At 39.0% G+C, this 21066-nt stretch overlaps 1 protein-coding gene across 1 annotated transcript in view; it reads left to right on the top strand.

Moving 5' to 3' along the window:
- The window catches only part of LOC127358848 (anoctamin-4-like), a 48589-nt gene that overhangs the window by 19742 nt on the left and 7781 nt on the right, over positions 1 to 21066 (top strand). Inside the window, exons 4-21 of the mRNA XM_051392326.1 lie at positions 3322 to 3522; positions 4448 to 4596; positions 4770 to 4919; positions 6798 to 6898; positions 7682 to 7726; positions 7813 to 7941; positions 8205 to 8311; positions 9010 to 9065; positions 9231 to 9352; positions 9658 to 9792; positions 10378 to 10474; positions 10686 to 10746; positions 15997 to 16079; positions 17684 to 17824; positions 18238 to 18402; positions 18581 to 18617; positions 18897 to 19008; positions 19722 to 19779. Of these exons, the coding sequence (XP_051248286.1) occupies positions 3322 to 3522; positions 4448 to 4596; positions 4770 to 4919; positions 6798 to 6898; positions 7682 to 7726; positions 7813 to 7941; positions 8205 to 8311; positions 9010 to 9065; positions 9231 to 9352; positions 9658 to 9792; positions 10378 to 10474; positions 10686 to 10746; positions 15997 to 16079; positions 17684 to 17824; positions 18238 to 18402; positions 18581 to 18617; positions 18897 to 19008; positions 19722 to 19779 (1949 nt within the window). The remainder of the gene's footprint in view (positions 1 to 3321; positions 3523 to 4447; positions 4597 to 4769; positions 4920 to 6797; positions 6899 to 7681; positions 7727 to 7812; positions 7942 to 8204; positions 8312 to 9009; positions 9066 to 9230; positions 9353 to 9657; positions 9793 to 10377; positions 10475 to 10685; positions 10747 to 15996; positions 16080 to 17683; positions 17825 to 18237; positions 18403 to 18580; positions 18618 to 18896; positions 19009 to 19721; positions 19780 to 21066) is intronic.

The following is a 21066-nucleotide window of genomic DNA, read 5'->3' on the forward strand; positions in this document are numbered from 1 at the left end:
GGCTGTTTGGGTTTTGTGGTATGCACCATAACCGTGTCTTTCCATTCGCTTTGTGATATATGCAGAAAAACAGTATGTTTGCAGCAAATATGAAAGCAGCAATTCAGTCAAGGCGGTTTTATTGGGGGATGTTGTTAAGTAAGCATTTAGGAGTGAACAAGATCTCAGAAACTACATTTCTTTATTTGCCATAAGCTTTTACAGATTCTGGCTCTAAAAGTATTTTATCACATTCAAATCCAGTGTGGATCCACTTCCTTGCAACATCTGTAAGTAACTAAAGTTACCTAATACTCCCTAACCGCACACTCAACTGTCTGTAATCACATTTTGTTGACGGAGAAGGCGGAAACAGCAGCTACAACCTGAAAATGAGATGAGCAGCACAAGATATGAAATGCTGATTAAATATGTATGTTACACACTGAAATAACAGGCTCAGCCTACTTACTTCTGCACAGAGAATTTTGAAAGAGCTACTCGCTCCAAATTCTAGAGGTCTGTGGGAACTACTGAGTTACTGTGTTTAAATTTTTCACAAGATATACTATACATGAAAGGAGAATCAGACTACTGACACTGACACAATGGGATCAGCTAGATCATTTTAGAAGAGAAGACTCACTCTGTTGGTCTTTTAAACTGCACAATAACACAGCGAATAAATTAATTACACAGCCACACATGCATTTTTAAACTGAATTGAACAAAATGATACAAATCAGCAAGTGATTTGTAATTTCATCTAGCAAACTAAGACCTGAATGATCTCGAGTTCGTGGACATCAAAACAGATCTAACGCGTGTCGAAACTTGACTTATGTTCATCAGGTGGATAAATGAATGGTTCATGCCTGTTGAATGTGTAAATAGGCAATTGCTTCCACACCCGCAATTCCAATGGTTCAACCTTGTATATGAAAAGGACAAAAAGTGGAAATACGCACCGCTGTTATTCTATTCAAAGCATCAATTCAACATGGATGTTAATTATACAGAGTAGCCCTCTCGACAGTTTTCTCCCTTTAGGTAGCCCTCGCTGTCAGAAAGGTTGGAGGCCCCTGGGGCAGATTCTGGAAGTCAGGGAGAGTCTCTATCTTGGCAAGCAGCTTTATTCTTTTTCAACAAAACCTGCTCAAAGGTAAATAATATTGCCTGTAGTGACCGTAAATGTTTGATCATGTGCTGGTAAATGATCAGCCATGATGAAGCATTCAAAAAATATCAGAACAGTTCTGTTAGCTAACATTACTGTAGCTAAGATTAGCTATTTGTTAGCTCCCACAAATTTGAAGGACCGTTCATTGTAGGTGGCGTGTATTTCCTAATATTTGTAGTGCATTGCTATGAATTGAAAGTTGTAAGTAGAAAGAATGAGGGAAAAAAAGATATATCATATATCATATCAGATAGATATTGAAACACCTTAAGTTGTACAGTAACTGAGATCCAAACAGTCTGTTACACTTGTGTGCTGCCAAGTCTTCAGTACCATGTGACCTCAGCGGTGGCTTAGGTTGCAGACGTACCATGGGGCTGTTAAAGTTTGATGGATACATTGTTTGACTGGCCACGGTCTCGGCACTGCAGCGTGATGTAGGCTAATATGTAGTGTGTCAGTCCTCTGAGAGCCAGCATTTATAGGAAGCAATTCTCTCTCCCTTTAATGAGAGCGGCGTTGGGAGCGCTGTGGGTCGCTGAGGACGCTGTCGGTGAGCGTGTTGAATACGAGGAGGTGAAGTTAACAAGTTAATGCTGTTGATCCCCATAGTGCAATCTTTTAAGTCTTTGAATTTCCAGGCTCTGTTTCATTAACATACAGTAGAATGCATTAAACCATAGGCTCTGTTCTACTTGAAAATGAAATGCCACTGGATATGTTATCAGCTTCATCTCTTGAGAAATTCAGATTCATGTGAATGTTTTCTCTGCCCCTCCTCTCTAACCACTCCAGCTCCTGTTTGGATAGCTAAACCTCGGTATAGTGAAATATTTACTGCCACTAAAATGAGTAAAGGAAGAGGACGCTGAGCACTGATTTTCCACTGGTATGAAATTCATTGCATTTCCATTAGCTGCATCCATAGGCTCCAATGTTCCAAAGCATCATTGGCTGATTAAGAGCCGAGACGCTTCCCCAACCTCTATCTCTGTCCCCGGTACTACGGCTCAGCAGAAAATTTTTGCTGAGTCACCTTTCGTGTCACAAACGTAAATTCAGCATGCAGACCTCCAAGACAGCCACCCACCTCTACTGAAGTCTTCCTGCTCTCCAGGGGACTGAAAGTAAGAGATACAGACCAATTTAGATTTTTAAGCTGTTTTGCTTAGCTTTTAATAATTTCTGACCCCCAAAGGACATAGTCTGGTTGACAAATAGACCCAATTAGTGTGTGTGTTCCCATGGAGAGGTTCTTTCATTTCAAGTTCTTTCAAGGTTAATCCCTTTTAAGGAGATAAAAGTTACTGAGCTGTCATTTTCTGTTTCCTTTTCTGTCTTTGACTTAAACACATCTCTCTTCCTTCTTTTATCTGTCTTAGTCTCTATTTTCATGCTTCTCTTTTCATTACATATTTTTTGCTTTTACACTATTAGCAACAACCCAGGGTAAAGGTTTGTGATAGTTTGAATGATTACCTAACCTCTCTGAACCTGCTTTTTTTGACTGCCAAGATGGACTTCGAACTTAACTAACAAAGCTTGTAACAAAACAATCAAAATGTATTTTTTAATCAGAAACTCCGGCCTAAAACTGCTTCCATGGTTCTGGCTCAGTTCGGACATGCACAGTTTTTTCGGGCTCATGTTGGGCCTGAGAAATTAGTTAATGCAGGTTTAAAAAGTCTAACGGCATTCGAGTCGTGTATGAGCAAAACCAAAACTTATTACAGTGTCATTGTGAAAGTAGTCCTGGGATTTAACGTTGTGTTATTTTTTTAAATTTCTTTTATTTCTGGTATTGAAGTTGGTGCAAGTGAAAATAGAAGCAGAGTTGTTGGCACAGGTCTTGTATAAATGGCGACAACCTAGAACCAATGATCTGTTCAGAGTAGTTGACAGTAAGTCTATGTGTTAAAGGGGTTTGAAAGTGGTTTTTACTGCTCAACCACAAGGCACTTATGGTTGACAGATTGTCTGATCAAGACTAATGACTCAGTCGATACTTGTCTAGTTGCTGTCATAAGTCAACTTACTGTATGCTCCTTTTCACCCTCATCAAGTCCTTTTAGGAATCCTAATTTCTATACTGTACACAGACTGATTGTACCAGAGTGTCAGGAAGTGTAAAGAAAGGTTAAAAGGTTGTCTGTGTCTTATAGGCGTGAGTTTATCTCTACATGGGTTTGAGCCCAAGCGGCGGAGCCCCCACCGACGCAGAGTCCTGCTGCAGGCCTCGGCCTCAGGCTACCAGGCAGCGGACAGACATCTCACATTCTCCTCCTGTGGGAAGGCCGACATCATGGAGGAGTCCTCAGTTGAAGCCCCGGACTCCAGCTCTCAAGACGATGTGCCTCCTCTCGGTGAGACCCAGAGCAGGGCTTGAAATTTCTGTACACTTCTTAATTTGTTCAACTTGTTGGCTTTATGTGGCTGTCCAGTCAGTTCAGTTAAATTCAGTTTTATTTGTATAGAGCCAAATCATAACTCTCAGGACACTTTTCAAGTAGAGCAAGTTTAGGCCGTACTCCTTATAAAATTATTTACAGAGACCCAACAATTCCCACCATGAGCAAGCAGGAAAAGCGTCCAACAGTGTTGATGGGAAACGTAGTCAATTGAAGCAATAAATTCCTCAGCATGTGCTATATTGACTGAGACAGTTCTCCTGCTTATGGCGCCGTGTCGGCAGTGCCTGCGTGTATCAGGAGGCACTGCACACAAGCTTCTCACTCTGTTGCTCTGTATGACCACCCTAGCCTAGAGCCCTCTCGACCCTGTTGGTCTTGGTTGTCTTTTCAAGTTTATTTTGGGGATCCTGAGGAAGCACCTCTGTCCATGTGAGGAGTATGAATAGTAACACAGATACAGGCTCTTTGTTGTTGCATATTTCCTGTAAATAAATGAGCAAAATGCTTGTCAGGTGAAATGGTTCTGCTCAGCAGGTGCCATTATGATAAAATAATAGACAACCCCTTCTGGCTTGAAAGAGCCTTCTAAATGTAAAATGCAAACCCACAAACTCTCATCAAGCTGACGAGATGGTGACCAAAGTTAAGCATTAAGCGGCTAAAGAGAGATATTTTCTCAGAGGTTGGTGGAGACCAAAACAGAGCTAAAGGGAGAGTGAATATTGGACTGACATTCATCAGGTGGACAGAAACATGACTTCAAAATAATGCCAATGTTGTTCTGTGTCTGTAAGCTGTGTAAATATTCATCCAGCAGACTGGTGACTAGCATTCCCTGTAATATTACTTTTATACACTCTGCTCATCTTCCCTCCAGCTGTGAAGGGTGTTAATGTGCTGCTTGGGAGACAAAGGTCAGAAGGCATCAGCAGCCCGTCCAGAGACGACGACTCCACCCTGCTGAACCAGGGAACCCACAGCAGCATCCTTGATGACAACACAAAGTCCGATTCTAGCCTCCCACAGGTCAGTGGTGGAACTAACTCTCTGGGCTCCCGTCATTGCTCCTTTCATCCCAGCTGGAGTTTTGGACAGGAGTAGTTAGTGCATGACAAACAAGGTGGATGCTTCCTCTCAATGGCCAGTTACTATTCTTTGCTGATTCTCTCTCTGTTGTCTGTCTGTCTGTTTGCTGTCAGGCGAGGAGTAAGTCCAGCGGCCTTTGCTTCGCTGATGGAAAGAGCCGCATTGACTACATCCTGGTTTACAGGAAGTCAAGCTCGCAGTCAGAGAAGAGGGAGATATTTGAGCGGAACATCCGTGCAGAGGGTTTACAGATGGAAAAGGAGGTGAAGAACATTACTCTAGATGTTTATTTCATTATGTTGACAAAGTTTCAGCTAAATCATAATGTCATATAATGTCAGTAGGCTATAGAGTTGCAAAAGAATACTGTGTGTTCTCTTCCAGTTGGTTTTGGATTAAATTTGTAAATTTTGTATTCAAAATGTCACAAATGAACAAATGCAATTCTCAAGTTACAGTTAAATCTCAAACCTGCATTAATTGACTTATTACAACAAGTTATAAACACAACATTGACATATTTTCATCTTATAAAGTTGATAAGACAAACGTGTTAGCCAGCAGTTGACTAATTACACATCCAGCAGATGTACAGCAACATTAGCATTCATTCGGGGTGGTGTTTCTCACCACCTAAATAATGTAAGTACAATATTCACTCTTCTTTTAGCTCAATATGTGCTGAAAATATGTGCTGCCTGCTTCGGCAGGAGACAATATTGATAAAGAGCAACGACACCACTCAACCAAAGCAAGTTGCGGACCGTCAAACAAAAACAATAAGGCTAAAAAACACTAACACGCATTGCAGAGCTCCACAGGGCTGCAGAGTTGGGTTGAAATTTTTTGTGGGTTCATCACTACAAGCAACCACTTACGCATAGTCATTTGATTAATTGTGTATATGGAAATATTGATTGGAGCAGCTTTAAAATTAGTTGTCTGGCCACCAGCCCAAAAAAACAAATAGCTTTAAATTTACAATGACATGTATGTACTTTAATGTAAGAAAGCAAGAAAATATTAATATTTGAAAAATGTTAAATATTTAACCACTTGATATGTTCAAATCAAAATAAAAAATAGAGATGGTCATTGATTAATATAATGTTTTTTTCTTTCCCTCCATTAAAGAGAGGCCTGTGGTCAGGTTTAGCTACAGAGCAGCACTCCATCAGCTGATGGGGATTAAGTGTCTTACTCAAGGGCACCTCAGCAGGGTGGAAGCTATAATCACAGGGCTCCACCTGAAGAATGGCCTTTACAGTATTATCATATCAGGCCACCATCTGTGTGTTCATAAAAACTGTCTTTGCTCTCACTGCTCAGTAAAGGGTTTTTTTTTACTCTCTGGCCATATTTTCAAGCAAAAATAGCTACTTCTTTGAAAGCTGATAATTGCAAATGCACAAGAAGCTTGATAGTTTCCTGTTCTGATGGACAATTAGCCTTGCTGTGATTACTTTGGCAAACCTGCAGCTGCATTCAGAGTGGGAAACATGAGCAACATCAAACCAATTTGTGTGAAGAAGAAATTTAATGCTCAGTCCTGTAATGCATGTAATCTCAATGGCCAGATTGCTGAATTTTAAAATGCTCTGAGCCTCTTGTGCCAAGTCTTATAAGGTCTGACAGCTGAGTGCTGTTGTGGCATTCATGGTGAGCCACCACTTAGAGCCAAAACAAATGTGCTGATGGCAGTTTTCTCCCGTGCTGCTCTTTAATGTTTAAAAAGTGGCCATTTACAGAGTGGAAATGTGGATGTTGTTATTTGTGTGCATGTGTATGTTAACTGCTGATGCAGTAGCATCAGGGTCATCATTATCTAGAACATGCAGGGGAAGTCAATGCTTCTTGTCTCCTTCAACAGCCCACTTGTGTGTGTTTCTTGTGTGGAGTCATGGAGTCGTTATTTTTAGGTCTCTATCTAGTTAGCTCCTGGTTCATGTACCTTTAGACTGACTCCTACTCTGTCGGGCAGTACAGGTGAACCTAGCAAACATATTGATGTTGAAGAGTGTTCAACAATGTTAAAGACGCTGTCTGCACTGACATGATATTTTATAGTCCTCCCTATTTTAATTATCTTACTTTCTTTGCTAAAATAAAATGGTTTGTGTGTGGGTTTGGTTTCTTTACAGGCTTCTATAACAAACAGTGACGTGATTTTTCTGAAGCTTCATGCGCCATGGGATGTTCTGTGTCGCTACGCAGAGCTCATGAACATTCGCATGCCTTTTAGGTGAGACAACAAACCCTCTTTAAAGTAATACTGGAAAAAAACCTTAAAGGTACCCCATGGACTTTTCTTGTAAACAAACATTTAAACATAAAGATCTAGTGTGTAACATTTAGGAGGATCTATTGGCAGAAATGGAATATAATATTTATTGGTATGTTTTTATTAGTGTATAATCACCTGAATATAAGAATTGTTGTGTTACCTTAGAATGAGCCATTTTTATCTACAGAGGAAGTGGGTCCTCTTCTGCGGAGGGCGCCATGTTGAACCGCCATGTTTGTACAGTAGCCCAGAACTGACTAACACAACAGTGACAACACTGGCTGTAGATAAGGCCTTTTGGTTTCACGACCACCATAGTTGGTCCTTTAAATCCTGTACTGTTTACATCCAGGTTTGCTAGCTTGTAGTCTTCTTCACTGCCTTGGTTGATGCATTGTGGCGCGTCTTTGCGCCACCAACTGTCAATCAAAAGAATAGTGTGAGAAATAGGTATCAATCCAGCAACAATCCAAACAGGGGCCTATTTGTCATAAAAACGTGTCATTGCTCCACAGCGCTACCAGTGGTCGAAAAACTCCAGTGGGTACCTTTAATGTTTGTATTATTATTAGTATTATCATATTTATTATTTGCAGCAATATAATGATATCGAACTGATGCTTGTAGCAGCAGTAGAAGCAGTAATAGTAATGGTAATATCAGTAGTACATTGTTGTTATCCTCATTACTGAACTGTACTGAGTGCTAAGTTAATTACTCTCAACGTCCTACATATTCCAGGAGGAAAATCTTTTTCATGCATCGACGGCACAAGTTCATGAACAGGTGAGTGTTCAGCCAAAGAGGCAATATGATTTCAGCTGACGAAGCAAACTCAGCTCTGGCAGCTTTAACAGACACTTAATTTGCAGGATGGAGAAGCGCATCAACAAATTTCGTGGGTGGCTTCCCCGCAAGCCTATGAAGTTTGACGACACTCTGCCCGACCTGGAGGAGAACGAGAGTTTTACTGCCCCCTTCAGTCGATCGAGGATACATCAGTGAGTTTTTACGTAACTGCCCTTTAAAAACGAATCCCTGAGAAATGACATGAACTTTACATTACACTGCTGCCTGGTACATTTTCCCTCTTTTGTACTTTTGCCACTTTTCTCTGCTCCCTTTCTCATACAAATTGGTACACTACACACACACACACACGCACACACACACACACACACACACACACACACACACACACACACACACACACACACACAAATCATTCAGACAGATTTGTAATAACTGGTTCATTTCACTGCAGTTTCATCATCCACAACAAAGACACTTTTTTCAACAACGCCACCAGAAGTCGCATTGTCCACCACATCCTCCAGCGGGTCAAATATGAGGAGGGTAAAAATAAGATGGGTGAGTTTTCTCCTGGGCATTATGACAAATTCTACTGTCGAAATGTTTTGAATTAAAAGGAAATGGATGCTAACTTGGGAAGAGGTGCAGAAAGAAAATGGTAGAAATATAGTAATTGGCATTTAGTGTGCATCACTGGATTTTTAACCAGCTCTTTGTCCCACTACACCCTTATTTTTGCAGTTAGTACAAATGTGTTATTTTATGTTCTTCTCTTTTAGCATCAATAAATTGACCTTGTAAGGGTCTGTGTTTGCTAGGGCTTTGACCTTTTTCTACAAATCAAGTTTCAACAAATTTAAACATGTCATTTTTTAAATTAATTCTAAAAGCAACCTTTATAGCCTGAGCTTTAACTATGTTGTAGAGTTGATGCTTTGTCCCTCCACAAGCTAATGTCACTGTAATGCAGTTTAGTTATAAACAGCCCTATAGTACCTTTATCCAAGATTTTAACATCTATTGTGTTAAATTCAAACTCACATTACTTTGCATATGGTTGGGTGTTATGATCATTTATTTAGATAGCTAGTTTAATCCAATTCAAATTGCAGATCAATAGCATAGTTAACTGATATGGCATGCCAACGCAGTACATGGCGAGTAAAGAGGTAACAGACCTATTATCTGCTATACTGCTTGACAGACAGCATCAGATATTTGTTGATCTCCTTTCACAATTCTGTTTTTGATTCCAGGACTTAATCGTCTTTTGAGCAACAATTCATATGAGGCAGCTTTCCCTCTTCATGAGGTAATCTTCCAGATCTTCAGAAAGCCAGTCGTGAATTCAATTCTGCCACCTGTTTTTAAGTCATAAATGCTTTCTGCATCATGTATGAAACCATGGATTCCATATGCTGATACTACCCCTTATGTTTCTCCATGTCTGTGTACGTGTGTGTGTGGACGGTAACAGGGGAAATACCACAGCAAGAACTCCATCAGAACACACGGAGCAGAGAACCACCGGCACCTGTTGTACGAGTGTTGGGCCTGGTGGGGGGTTTGGTACAAGTACCAACCGCTGGACCTCATCAGGTAACTGCATTACGACATTTAAAGAGATTTAAATATCACATATAAAATCTAAACGTAATGGCAGGCAGAAGTAGCAGCAGTAATCCATTACCTTCCTTTGGATTTTGTTTTATTCTGACCCAGTGAGTAAGCTGACTTTGAATAGATGTTTAACAACAGGCTGCAATTGTCCACAGCCTCTCGATGAACTTTAAGACATCAGAATATAAATCTGCTGTTTTACCAGATACAGTAAATTTTTCTGTTTATGTTTTTTAAGTATTTTTAAGGACACTCGTTCCTCTTATGCTCTGCTGTTGTTTCAGGAGGTATTTCGGGGAGAAGATCGGTCTGTACTTCGCCTGGCTCGGCTGGTACACAGGGATGCTGTTTCCTGCCGCTCTGGTTGGCCTCTTTGTATTCCTGTACGGCATCTTCACTCTGGAGCACTGCCAGGTCAGGTAAACACACCTCCTCTTTTTTTTATGACAAATAAGTGTGGCTAGAGCTGGTAGTTGTGTTGTATTTGAAGCATTTCAAAAACACAAATAAGAACAAGCCTTATCTGCCTTAAATAGATTTGTATGCTGTGCATACTTAATAAGTACAGATCAGGTACTCAGCTTATTTATTGAAAAAGTTAAGTCACTCTTCTTAATGAAAAACTAATTTGGTATTACAGTTAAGGCAACGGAGTGTGAAATTATCCCATGTAACTTATTGGATGCTTGTTAAAAGAATAAAGTAAATTAAACTTCAGAATTCTCTGGTTAGAATAACTGCTTCGTGAATGCAAACGTGCTCTGTCTGTGTAAGATTGTAAGAGTCTGAAACAGTGCCGCTGAATGTGTGGACAAACACTTTTTCAGAAGAAGATCATAACTTTATCAACAATTTGCATATAAAAACTCAACAGATACACACGTGCAGTGCGGTACGTGCATGAATTTGGGCTTTTACTATGTTGCCCAAAGGCAAAGTCACTGTTGCTGGACATTGTAATATCAACTTTACCAGAGTTTGATGGGCTAAATGTTGTTCTCCAGTAAAGAAATCTGCCAGGCCACTGACATCATCATGTGCCCCATCTGTGACCAGTACTGCCCCTACCTGAGACTGTCAGACAGCTGCATCTATGCCAAGGTACTGTCTCCACAGCGAGGGAACAAACTGTACCAGCAGCTGTTGTGCACTTTGTTACTGTACTCATGGAAAATGAAAGATTAACAGTCAGTCAAGGTGTCATCATGTGTTTGATTCAGAATGTTTGTGGTCTTGAAGGGATTGATTGAAGCTAAACTGTTATAAAGATGAATATTAACTGTGGACTTCAGTCTTCCTTTCTTCTTCTCAGGTCACCCATCTCTTCGACAACGGGGCAACGGTTTTCTTTGCGGTATTCATGGCTGTTTGGGGTAAGTTTAACAGTTTACATTGCTCCACAAACTTCACAGGTGTTTGTCCTTGTTGCTAACATTGTCTGCTGTTTGGTGCTAGGCAGGTAGCGTACAGCAGGTGTACAAGAGCTTTAATACTAAATTAAAACAGCTGCTTTCTGCTCTTTATGAGAGCGGTGAGACTGAATCAGAACATTAAAGTTGTGGGCCGTGAAACACAAACAATGAGCTGAAAGTTTTGCTGAATTAGGTAACAACTGTCTGCTGGTTCGTCATTATGATCGACACCGCATTACACAGTCACTTTATACATTGCGCATATAAAAATATTGATTAGCGCAGCTTTAATTTCATTTTTTATTATTGAAATTATGAAAAAATAAGAGAGATCTCTAAAAACAAAACTATTATCGCTACAGTTAAAAGCATACAGAATTTACACATTGTTTAAAAAAGGTGAATTCATTATATTTTTTTCTACACATTTTCATTTACTTTTGGTAAATGCCAGGAGGATCAGGAGCCTGTCAGCGCTGGACCAGGTCCCAGGGTATGGAAGGTGCAAACAGAGAGTTTGTGATAGGTTCATATTGTTCAGCTGCTGCGGAGAGGGGAGGTGATGAAGCAGCTTCATTGTCACATAGCTGATAGCTGGCCTGTTTGTAAATGTTAGGGTGGAAGGATGACGGGGCTGAGGAATACAAAAGAAAGGAAGATTAACTGATAGATTCTTTTAAAATGATTTACTTCTATGCATCTGTATATAAAACCAATATCTTTTATTGCAGTTTCATTGATTGGCTATTAAATACTGGCTGCATCCTGCTTCTTAATTTGTGAATTGCTAGCAAAATTTCATTATTTGCCATTTTTTGATCATATGATCGACAGTGAAACTTTATTGATTCATAAAAGTTGAATATTCACCTAAAAAAAATAACTGAAACTATTATCAGCAGACTAAAATGCTCACCAGTGAGTTTGTTAACAGTGCCCGGTTGTTTGAGAGCCTCTTGTACTCTGTTGTCCAATCTCCAACATCTCAGCATGAAGAACAGAGCCAAACACAGCTGGAGGGCAAAGGTCAACACGCCCAGCACGATTATTGTGTTGTTAACTGTTGAGGGTGAAGAAGAAGAATGTGTTGTTAACTGTTGAGGGTGAAGAAGAAGAATGTGTTGTTAACTGTTGAGGGTGAAGAAGAGAGAATGTGGTTTTATAGCTTAACACACTGCAAGGATATTTGTATTGAAACCAAAGGTGTATGCAGCCATTGTTTAAGCTGTACAAGAAACTGAATCCCAGTACCATCAGACACCTTTAAACCTTTACAGGAGTTTAAAGATACATGGATCATTAGTGAAGACATGTTAGAATTGTTTAATTCATAGACAGTAGAGGCTGGGACTCTCACACTACAGTATACCTACCACTGAAAGCAGTGCAGGCTTCTTACATTAGTGTGTGTTAATAATTCAGAAGCTCAGACATATTCAGACAATGTCCTGATCGCATTGGAAACCCTATCGGTGTCACACTTCTAAATGTTTCATGGTGACTTGCAGATATAGTGGGACAAATAATAAGTCAAGGCAAAGTAGAGAATAAAAGGTTGCATGAAATGTGAAGAAAAACATTGTTATTTCTTACAAATTAAGGGATTACTTTAAGTTGTTTAAATCACCACGTTGACAGACTAGATGTCGTATATTCAAAAGTTACAGAATCATATCATCTAGAGCAGTGGTTCCCAACCTTTTTCCTTTCTACACAATTCTCTGTCTGTATTATTACATTTTATTTATTTAACAATCATACTTATCATCTAAGCAAACCATTTCATTTAGTTTACTTTACAGAAATGATCCAAATGCTTACCTATAGACCTACAGTGTATATGTTTAAAGTTTTCTTACACCCCCAGGTTGGGAACCACTGACCTAGTGTGACTTTTTTTGGAAATTGCACTGTACCAGTTGATGATAGGTGTGGTGTGGACTCCCAGTGGGTGACCTCTGGCTGAGAGAAGCCCAGACTCAGGTTTTGGTTCTGGAGGAATCCCATCCCTGCTTCCAGGAGCGCCTCCTGTGCAGCCGGGCAGAGGCATTTGCTTGTATTTACTTACATCCTGGCAAAGATTGAAGTTTCCCCTCTGCACACTAAAGGAATCAAATCTGTTTCATATTTTGTTTCAATCTGGCTTTAAAAAGAAGTTAATGTTACAGGCTGTACGAGCACTGAAAACATTTGTAAGAGAAGTTGCTGATAAGTTTTTGTGAATGTAGTGGAGCCAAATAAAGGGGAACAGAAGCTCTGTGACTGTGTAAAACTTTAAAGGGGATTTTGAACTGTGAGCAGGAATCCATTCAAATAGGTGGCATCTGTTAACAACCATATTAATGAAACAAAAAAACAACTTGAAGCTGAAGAATCAAGAAATTAAACCTGCAACCTCTAAACTACACTGCAAAAAAGGAATCTCAAGAAAGTAAATGGGAAATGAGTCTTATTTTTTGTATAAAAAGATAAATAATCTAGCATGTTTTGCATTAGAAAAGTAATCATGTTTTAACAAAATATATCCAACTTTGTCTTAATAAGATAATACAGCTAATATTGAGCTAGATTTAACCAGTAACAAGTTACAACAATGGTTTGCATAATATCCCAGCAGAGGAACAAGATTATTTTCATTATTTTAAGAGTAAGACTGCTTGTACAACTTCTCAGTTAAAGATAAAATAGTCTTTTCTCAGAGTTTTTCATTGTTTTATGCTATTATACTGTTTGAAGAAGTGTTTTGCTAATTATTAATCTTAGATTAATTCTAAAATTCAGCTCAATAATGTGTCCAAAATACTTACTTTAACAAAGTCTATCTTAAATAAGTGAGTTTTCATTGCTTGTAATAAACACAACTTGCTTACATGCTAGTTTTAAGGCCCAGGTTTTAAGGTCTTTCAGTGGCTGGAGTTTTGTGCTAGTTTTAAGAATTCTCATTGAACAAAAATTGGTTTACCCTACTGGCAGATTTGTTTGCTCAATCGAAGACATGGGATTAAGAATATTTTACTTGTTTCTACGAGGGCTATTTTTGCAGTGTGACTGCCATCTACTCTCCCACTATGACCAGAGAATGACATTTATAGGGTTTGCTAGACCCAAATACAGCTACACAGATGATGATGTAGCTGGTGGTTTGTTATCTGCGTTTACTGACTAATAAATAATCTGATTAACTGAAACACTGAACTTAAATAAATGATTTAACACAAAAAAACAAACAGCTAATGTTGGGAAACAAGGCCACGTGAAAAGGAGAAGACAGCAGTGAGCCAATGAAAATTGATGTTTCATAATGGTACATTTTATCATTTTTCATCTTCATGTTGTTATATTGTGTAGTATTTAAGATTTCTAGTGCTGATAGTCCTCTGCTTATCTTATTTTAAACTTGATTTATTCAAATGTTTCCAGTCTGCTTGAAAACACTGAGGATACTGTGTGAGGGCTGGGGAATCCATTTCATTTTAGAACTTCTAAGTGACAGAAATAATGCATTTTTATGTGTGTAGCGAAAAAAAAATTGAAAATATTCAAGGTATTACAAGATTTTGATGATTTAATCGTGTCAGTGTGATATTAAATGTTTATTCTAGAGTGAAAGGTTCAAATGCTGACTTTAATTATCCAAGTCTCCCTCTTATCTCATCTACAAACTAGCCTTAACAACCTTTAATAAGTTACAGAGCACTAAGCACGGTGTAAACATGCTGAACTTTGTTTCTAAGTGTGTGAGTGAGTTTGTTGAAATAAGCACATACAGAGCAGAGTAAAATATAAAACAATAAAAGTATAAGTATACATATATATATATACTTATACTCACATGTAGACATCATCACACAAACTAAAACACATGCCAAAATGATATTAAACTTTTGTGTAGGAAACCAAGAGCCCGGTGAAGAGCAATGTAGAAGATGAAGCTGTTTTCACAGCTGCACAGACTGAGCCAGAGCCCAGCCTGATGCAGGAAAATACTTTAAATAACCAGTGTAAAGAAAAGTCTAAAAGAAATTACAGTAATGTACTGACCTTACAGTCGCTGCTTCTCTGTGTTGGAAGTTGCTGCTGCTGCTGCTGTCCAAATGAATATATTTTTGGGTTCAACTGCAGCAGAGAATCAGCTCAAATCCCTTCATTAAGGTTCCTCAGAAGTGTGCTCCCCTGCTGGCTTCATGTGGGACGTCAGACAGCTGAGCCTTCGCATACAAAAACATGTTACTCTACGTTCAATGGGGACGTGGCCACGATGGAGAAACACATATTTGTTTGAAGTTCTCAAGGTAAAAGTTCTGATCAGTGTGAGTGGAGTGGCAGCCTCAGTTTTCAGTGGAGAGGCAGGTACATGTGCAATAAGTAAGCTATCCACAGGACTTTGTTCTACCCTCCATGCCTGAACACTGTGAGCGACCTCTCCACGTGGTAATGATAGTAAATGTCATTATACAGTGACAGTACTCACAAACCCTTCAGTGTCACTGTCTTGTTGAATGTTAATGCTTAAATAGTGTTCAAAATGTCTTCTAAAATAAACTTGCACAAAGAAAGTGTTTCTATCAGACCTTATGAGGAGCCAGGAACTAAAAACAAAGTAGCTACGTTCACATGGACCTAATGTTCTGTTTCTAATCAGTTTAAAAGCCCTAACAGAATAAAAACACTGCACCTCAGTCAGTATAAACAGGCCCAGACCGATGAAATTTCAATCAGTGGCAGAGGGGTAGTTTTCATAAACCAATTAGAAGAAAAATCGTCCGTTTTAATCAGATTATTTAACGACTGCTTTCTCTCTGCCCTCTGCCTTGAAGTAAATGCGTGGGATGTACGTTTCTCCACTTCCAATAAATGGCAGCTTCCAAGCAGAACCGGATCTCTGTTTTTGATAAAAACTCTTAAAGAAGATTGGATATTGGATGCCTAGATGGTAGGAAAATGAGAAAAGTGACCTATTCAAACAAGTCCAAGAAAAAATGAAGGAAGCCGGGATGAACCTGGAAAGGTAGCCGTTGAGGAAGATGATTGCATGATACATGCACACAGCTGTTTAAATTAAATGCGTCAGACCATATTATGATGTGTGAACAGTTAACCCCAAATCTTCAATCGGAAGGATTTTAATTCATTTGAATTCTTTTTAATAACCACAGGAGACACAAATGGACATGTGCAAACACCTGACGCTGTTTTATTCATGTCTTCCAGCAACCGTCTTCTTGGAGTTCTGGAAAAGGCGCAGGGCTGTCCTTGCATACGACTGGGACCTCATCGACTGGGAGGAAGAGGAGGTGAAGTGCTCACTCCATGTGGTCATTTCAGTGTGGGAATTTCTGTGTCTGTAGCTAATCTGCTCCCTTTCAGATATAATGAATGCCGTGAGTGGAATTTTAAAGAGCGGATAGACAAAGTTGCTGCCATTTATATTTCCATTTAGAGTTCTTTTTTGTAGTTTTATTATCTAACTAGTTGCTTTTTGACTTCGCCCAAAGAGATTTCTGCTCAACAATGTTTCTGCCTTCACAGCAGCTCTGCCCTTTAGAAAAATGTTTGCCTACTTGTGCTTTTTCAGTCTATGCCAGTCTGCAGGCATTTTTAAAAAGGTGGAATTGTTGTACTGAAAGCCTGCACCAAGGGAGTCTGTCTTAAATCAGTTTATTACTCACTGAAATGTACAATTCTATTAACACTTTTTACAGTGAAATCTCTCACAAATTCAGACACAGTTGTCATATTCCAATTTGTCAGAATTTTTGGTGGGTTTATAAAGTTCTTGCCTGTCAACCTCCAACCCTCGTCTGTCAATCACACTCAAACTGGAAAACGTGTTCTTTGAAAGACTGCTGTTTGTGGGTGTGAAAGTGACTCAGAGTCTCAGTCTGCTTTGTACAGAACAGAAGACAAGACAGAGTTAATAAACTCATCATAATAGAGAAAAACCCATCCAAAGCTTCTAGATATAAAAAGGTGGCTAACTGCAGAATGCAGCTAGTTATAAGCTTGTGGGGTCAGTGACAGCATTGACACCTTGAACATGCTGGATGATAAATCCCCCCAAAAAATCACCATTAAACTGAAATCATTTCTTTACATTTCAGGCAGATCTTTGCAGTGTACAAGCTAGAAACAGCCTTGTGTCTGAAGCACGGGCAATCTGAAATAATAGTTATGAGTTATAAATTTCACAATTTATTAGCTAATCTATGTTTATTTTATTATATTTATTAATATAATTTATTAAGGTTTGGAATTTAATATGGAACATCCTTGGGCTCTGAATGAATGAGAGCCTAACATTTAATTTAAGCTGCAGTAGATAACTTATAAAGAATAATGATCTGCCCAAAACGTAAATAAATGATTTCAGCTTAATGGTTTAAAGAGTGGATAGACGAAGTTGCTGCTATTTATATTTCCATTTAGAGTTCTTTTTTTGTAGTTGTCACAATGTAGTGAAAGTTTCAGCAAACATGACAAAAGATTTTTTTAATAAAAATGACCTACTGCAGCTTTAAACTCAATGGACCCCAAATGATTGTCTCTAGAGTGGCACGAATAAATGTAATTGTAAATTGTAAACTACAACTAGAGGTTACAGGGGAGAAAAATAATATTACGTCTAGTTGTACAGCCACTAAAAACACTGATGAAACTGACACAGGACAGCTATGTTACTTTACAGCCCCAAATACTGGACGTACATTTCAGAGCTTTTAGGGTGTTAATCTCCAAACAATGATCAGAGTTTGGGTTTAAAAGAGATTCCCTCTACTGTTCACTGTCTGCCGTTAAACCACTGCCTTCAATAATTAGCTAACTGCTAGCTGGACCTCATATCTACTTACATTCACCAATCTTTTGGTGTTTTAAGAGTGTTTTGTCCTTTGTCTTTCAGGACGAAATACGTCCCCAGTTCGAGGCCAAATACTCCAAGAAGGAGAGGATGAACCCCATATCTGGAAAGCCTGAGCCCTACCAGGCCTTCACTGACAAATACAGTCGCCTCATCGTCTCAGCGTCCGGGATCTTCTTCATGGTGAGTTTCTGGGGTACATAAATGTCAACTAGCAGGTGTGCCACCCTTACCTTTTTATTTATTAAAAGGTATTTTAATGGAAAGTCCTGGTTGAATATATTGATATTCTTTGGCAGTGCCTTGTATTAGTAACCCATCATGTGGGTTATTTTGTTTGCATAGGAGCCAGTTTAACAAATTATTATATATATATTTATATTGCTAAATGTGTTTTTGTGTCAGTTTTTATGCCTTTCTTAACTACTGAGTGTGTTATATTGTTCCATCTATTGAATCTCACTCATTTGTATGTACAATAAGGCACTATTTTGCATATTGTAAAGTACTTGATGATTTTCTTTTTTATAATGTAAGTACAATGTGTAGTTGATATTTATTGTTATTGTCAGTAATGGTATTTTTGCACGTCACAGATCCTGGTGGTGATAGCTGCTGTATTTGGCATCGTCATTTACCGTGTAATCACAGTCAGCACCTTCGCCGCCTTCGGCTGGGCTCTCATCAGGAACAACTCTCAGGTGGCGACCACGGGAACAGCAGTCTGCATCAACTTCTGCGTCATCATGCTCCTCAACGTGGTGAGTGTCTGCTGTCCTTCAGCAGCAGTGGTGCAGAGATGAAGTGGGACATAAAAAGAATTCCAGGCAGTGATAATCAACCAAGATAGAAAAAGACAAGATGCTTTTGCTTTTGCATTTGTACATATAAAGAGTAAAAGAATATGTTTTTATGGCCAATGTTGTATTTTTTTTCTAGCTCTATGAAAAAGTTGCTCTTCTTCTGACTAATTTAGGTAAGTTGACTGCACCAGCAGATCTAATATTCTTGAGGCTGAAAGGGCATTTTTAATTCAGACTTAATTACTACTAAACATTGTACTGGCTCAGTACTGACCATACTGTATTGCAGTCAGATGACTTTGATCCAACTCTTTTTGTTCCATGTAAATTAATCACTAGTCACTTTACTCAAAGTATGTAAGGTCTGCATGCATTTGTTAAAGTACTGTGCTGCTCGAGTGTCTGTATGTCCATACAGTCTTTGTTCCTCCTTTCTCTCCGTGCCACCACAGAACAGCCAAGGACAGAGTCAGAGTGGGAGAACAGCTTTACCCTCAAGATGTTCCTTTTTCAGTTTGTCAACCTCAACAGTTCAACTTTCTACATCGCCTTCTTTTTGGGAAGGTGCGGAAGTCGTGCAGAAATACAGTAACTACAGCATGTGCCACTGCAGATATGACACATTCATGCACCTCACAGCCACAGTGGATGCATACAGTAACAGTGATAATAATAATATAGCCTGTTTCATACATAAGTAATAGCAAAAGATGAAAGAAGACATGTAGAAGAAGACAGAGAAAGATATTTAAGAGGTACATTTTTGAAATGATTAATACTGTAAGAAAAACAACAATAGAAGAGAATCTCAAATCTACAGGAAGATTGTTTGAGAATTTGCGAGTATGTATAAACTAAATCCAGCCCCACTGTAGGCTTACAGGCGTCAGAAAACAGCCCTGCGTTCTCTTCACAGAACTCCCCATGGGACAAACAGGATTCTCAGCTTTTGTAATAGGTTAACCAGTCAAGTGTAACCTCTCAAAATGGAGATTTTAAAATCTAGTATATTATTTTAATGGCATTCAAGTCCATGACGTTTACAGCTTTGAGCAGAGTGGATCCGGGGAGATTTTTTTCTACTGTTATTTTTTTCTTTTTGTGATGCTATATCTCCATTTTTTCTTTGGTTTGTCAATATACACGTCAGTATGTTAGATATTAAACACATCAATCACCATTGCAAAGTCTGCTGATGTTGAATAATATTAAAGCTGCCACTTGATGTAGGAAAAAACGTAATTTTAAAAATGATTGTTCTTTTTCTTGGTTGACAGATTTACAGGCCGGCCTGGTGCATATCTACGCCTCATCAATCGCTGGAAATTGGAAGAAGTGAGTCATTACTTTGCTCTCCCATGGTAGAATAACAGCAAAGCGTTATGGATCTAAGTATTTCTAAATTGGACACTAAGCTATTACTGTATGCCCAACCACCAGGCATTTAACCCCCACCAACAGTAAGCGCTGCTGCCAGCAGTACTTATGGGAACATGCGGGGAAACAACACACTGAAGTGGTCTAAGGGGACAAAAGGCCTGAGCTGGCGCTTTTAGGTGCTGAGCTAATGCGCTCCCACTTGTTCCCACAGCTGCTGGGAAAATTCTCTCTAATGTGACATGTACAGTACAAGTGCAGCCTCAGTCAGCCTCTTTATGGCCATGTAATGTACCTGTGCTGCACAGGATACAGCTATATAATAATGTCAGAAGGAAGAAATTACAGCATAAAGCAATAAAAAAAGCAACAGTTCTTTGCAAGTCAGGATTGTCCATATTAAAGTCTGAAACAAATACAAGATACACTTAAAAAGAGAAAAGTGGCTACTATAAAGTACTAAAAACACTTGATTTTTGAGTGAAATGCTGTATACATCGCCAGACTAATTCACAAATGAATATTAGTTTTTAACCTCTGTTTTTCCCAAATTCCCAAGGTGCATTATCAGTAGGCGAAGAATGAAAACAATTGGATTGACCTACAACCAATCAGAGCAGCCAAATGAGTGACGTAGCGCTGAGGCACACGTTTGACACGTCAGGGCGGTGCTTGGTCCATTTATATTTGATGAGCACTGCCTAGTTTGACAGTTTGATCTGAGCTGCAGACTGCACCACAATGTGACATTCTTTTTAATCTGGACCGACCGGTGACTCTCCTCTGTCAGTCATCGTATAAAAAATTCCCTGGCTCTATATCTTGAATGATGCATGTACTATACACTAATCTCTACAGTATCAATAAATTAAATTAAATCATACAATATGTGTGTGATGTTTACCTCAATCGAACTACCAATTTGTGCCCACCAATTAAAATTCAGAAAAAATGTAATACCATTGGTTTGGATGTGTTTTACCATTCGTATGACTGCATTTTACTTTCAAACCCGGCTTAAGCAAGCATAAAAAAGGTATTTCCAAATGTATTTTTTTTAATTTTGCCATTTCCATTCAACTTTTCTGATGCAATACTTCAAAATGTCATAAAACTGTGCTGATGGAAACGCAGCTAGTGGCTTACACAGTTTACTAAACCTGACAGAAGAATGGCCAGTGTTCTGCTGCAATGCCCAGTGCATTAACCTTTGCTTATATTATAAAAAGTTCCATTATACATTAC

Source organism: Dicentrarchus labrax, unplaced genomic scaffold (assembly GCF_905237075.1).
Source record: "Dicentrarchus labrax unplaced genomic scaffold, dlabrax2021, whole genome shotgun sequence".
In the NCBI taxonomy this organism is placed as follows: domain Eukaryota; kingdom Metazoa; phylum Chordata; class Actinopteri; family Moronidae; genus Dicentrarchus; species Dicentrarchus labrax.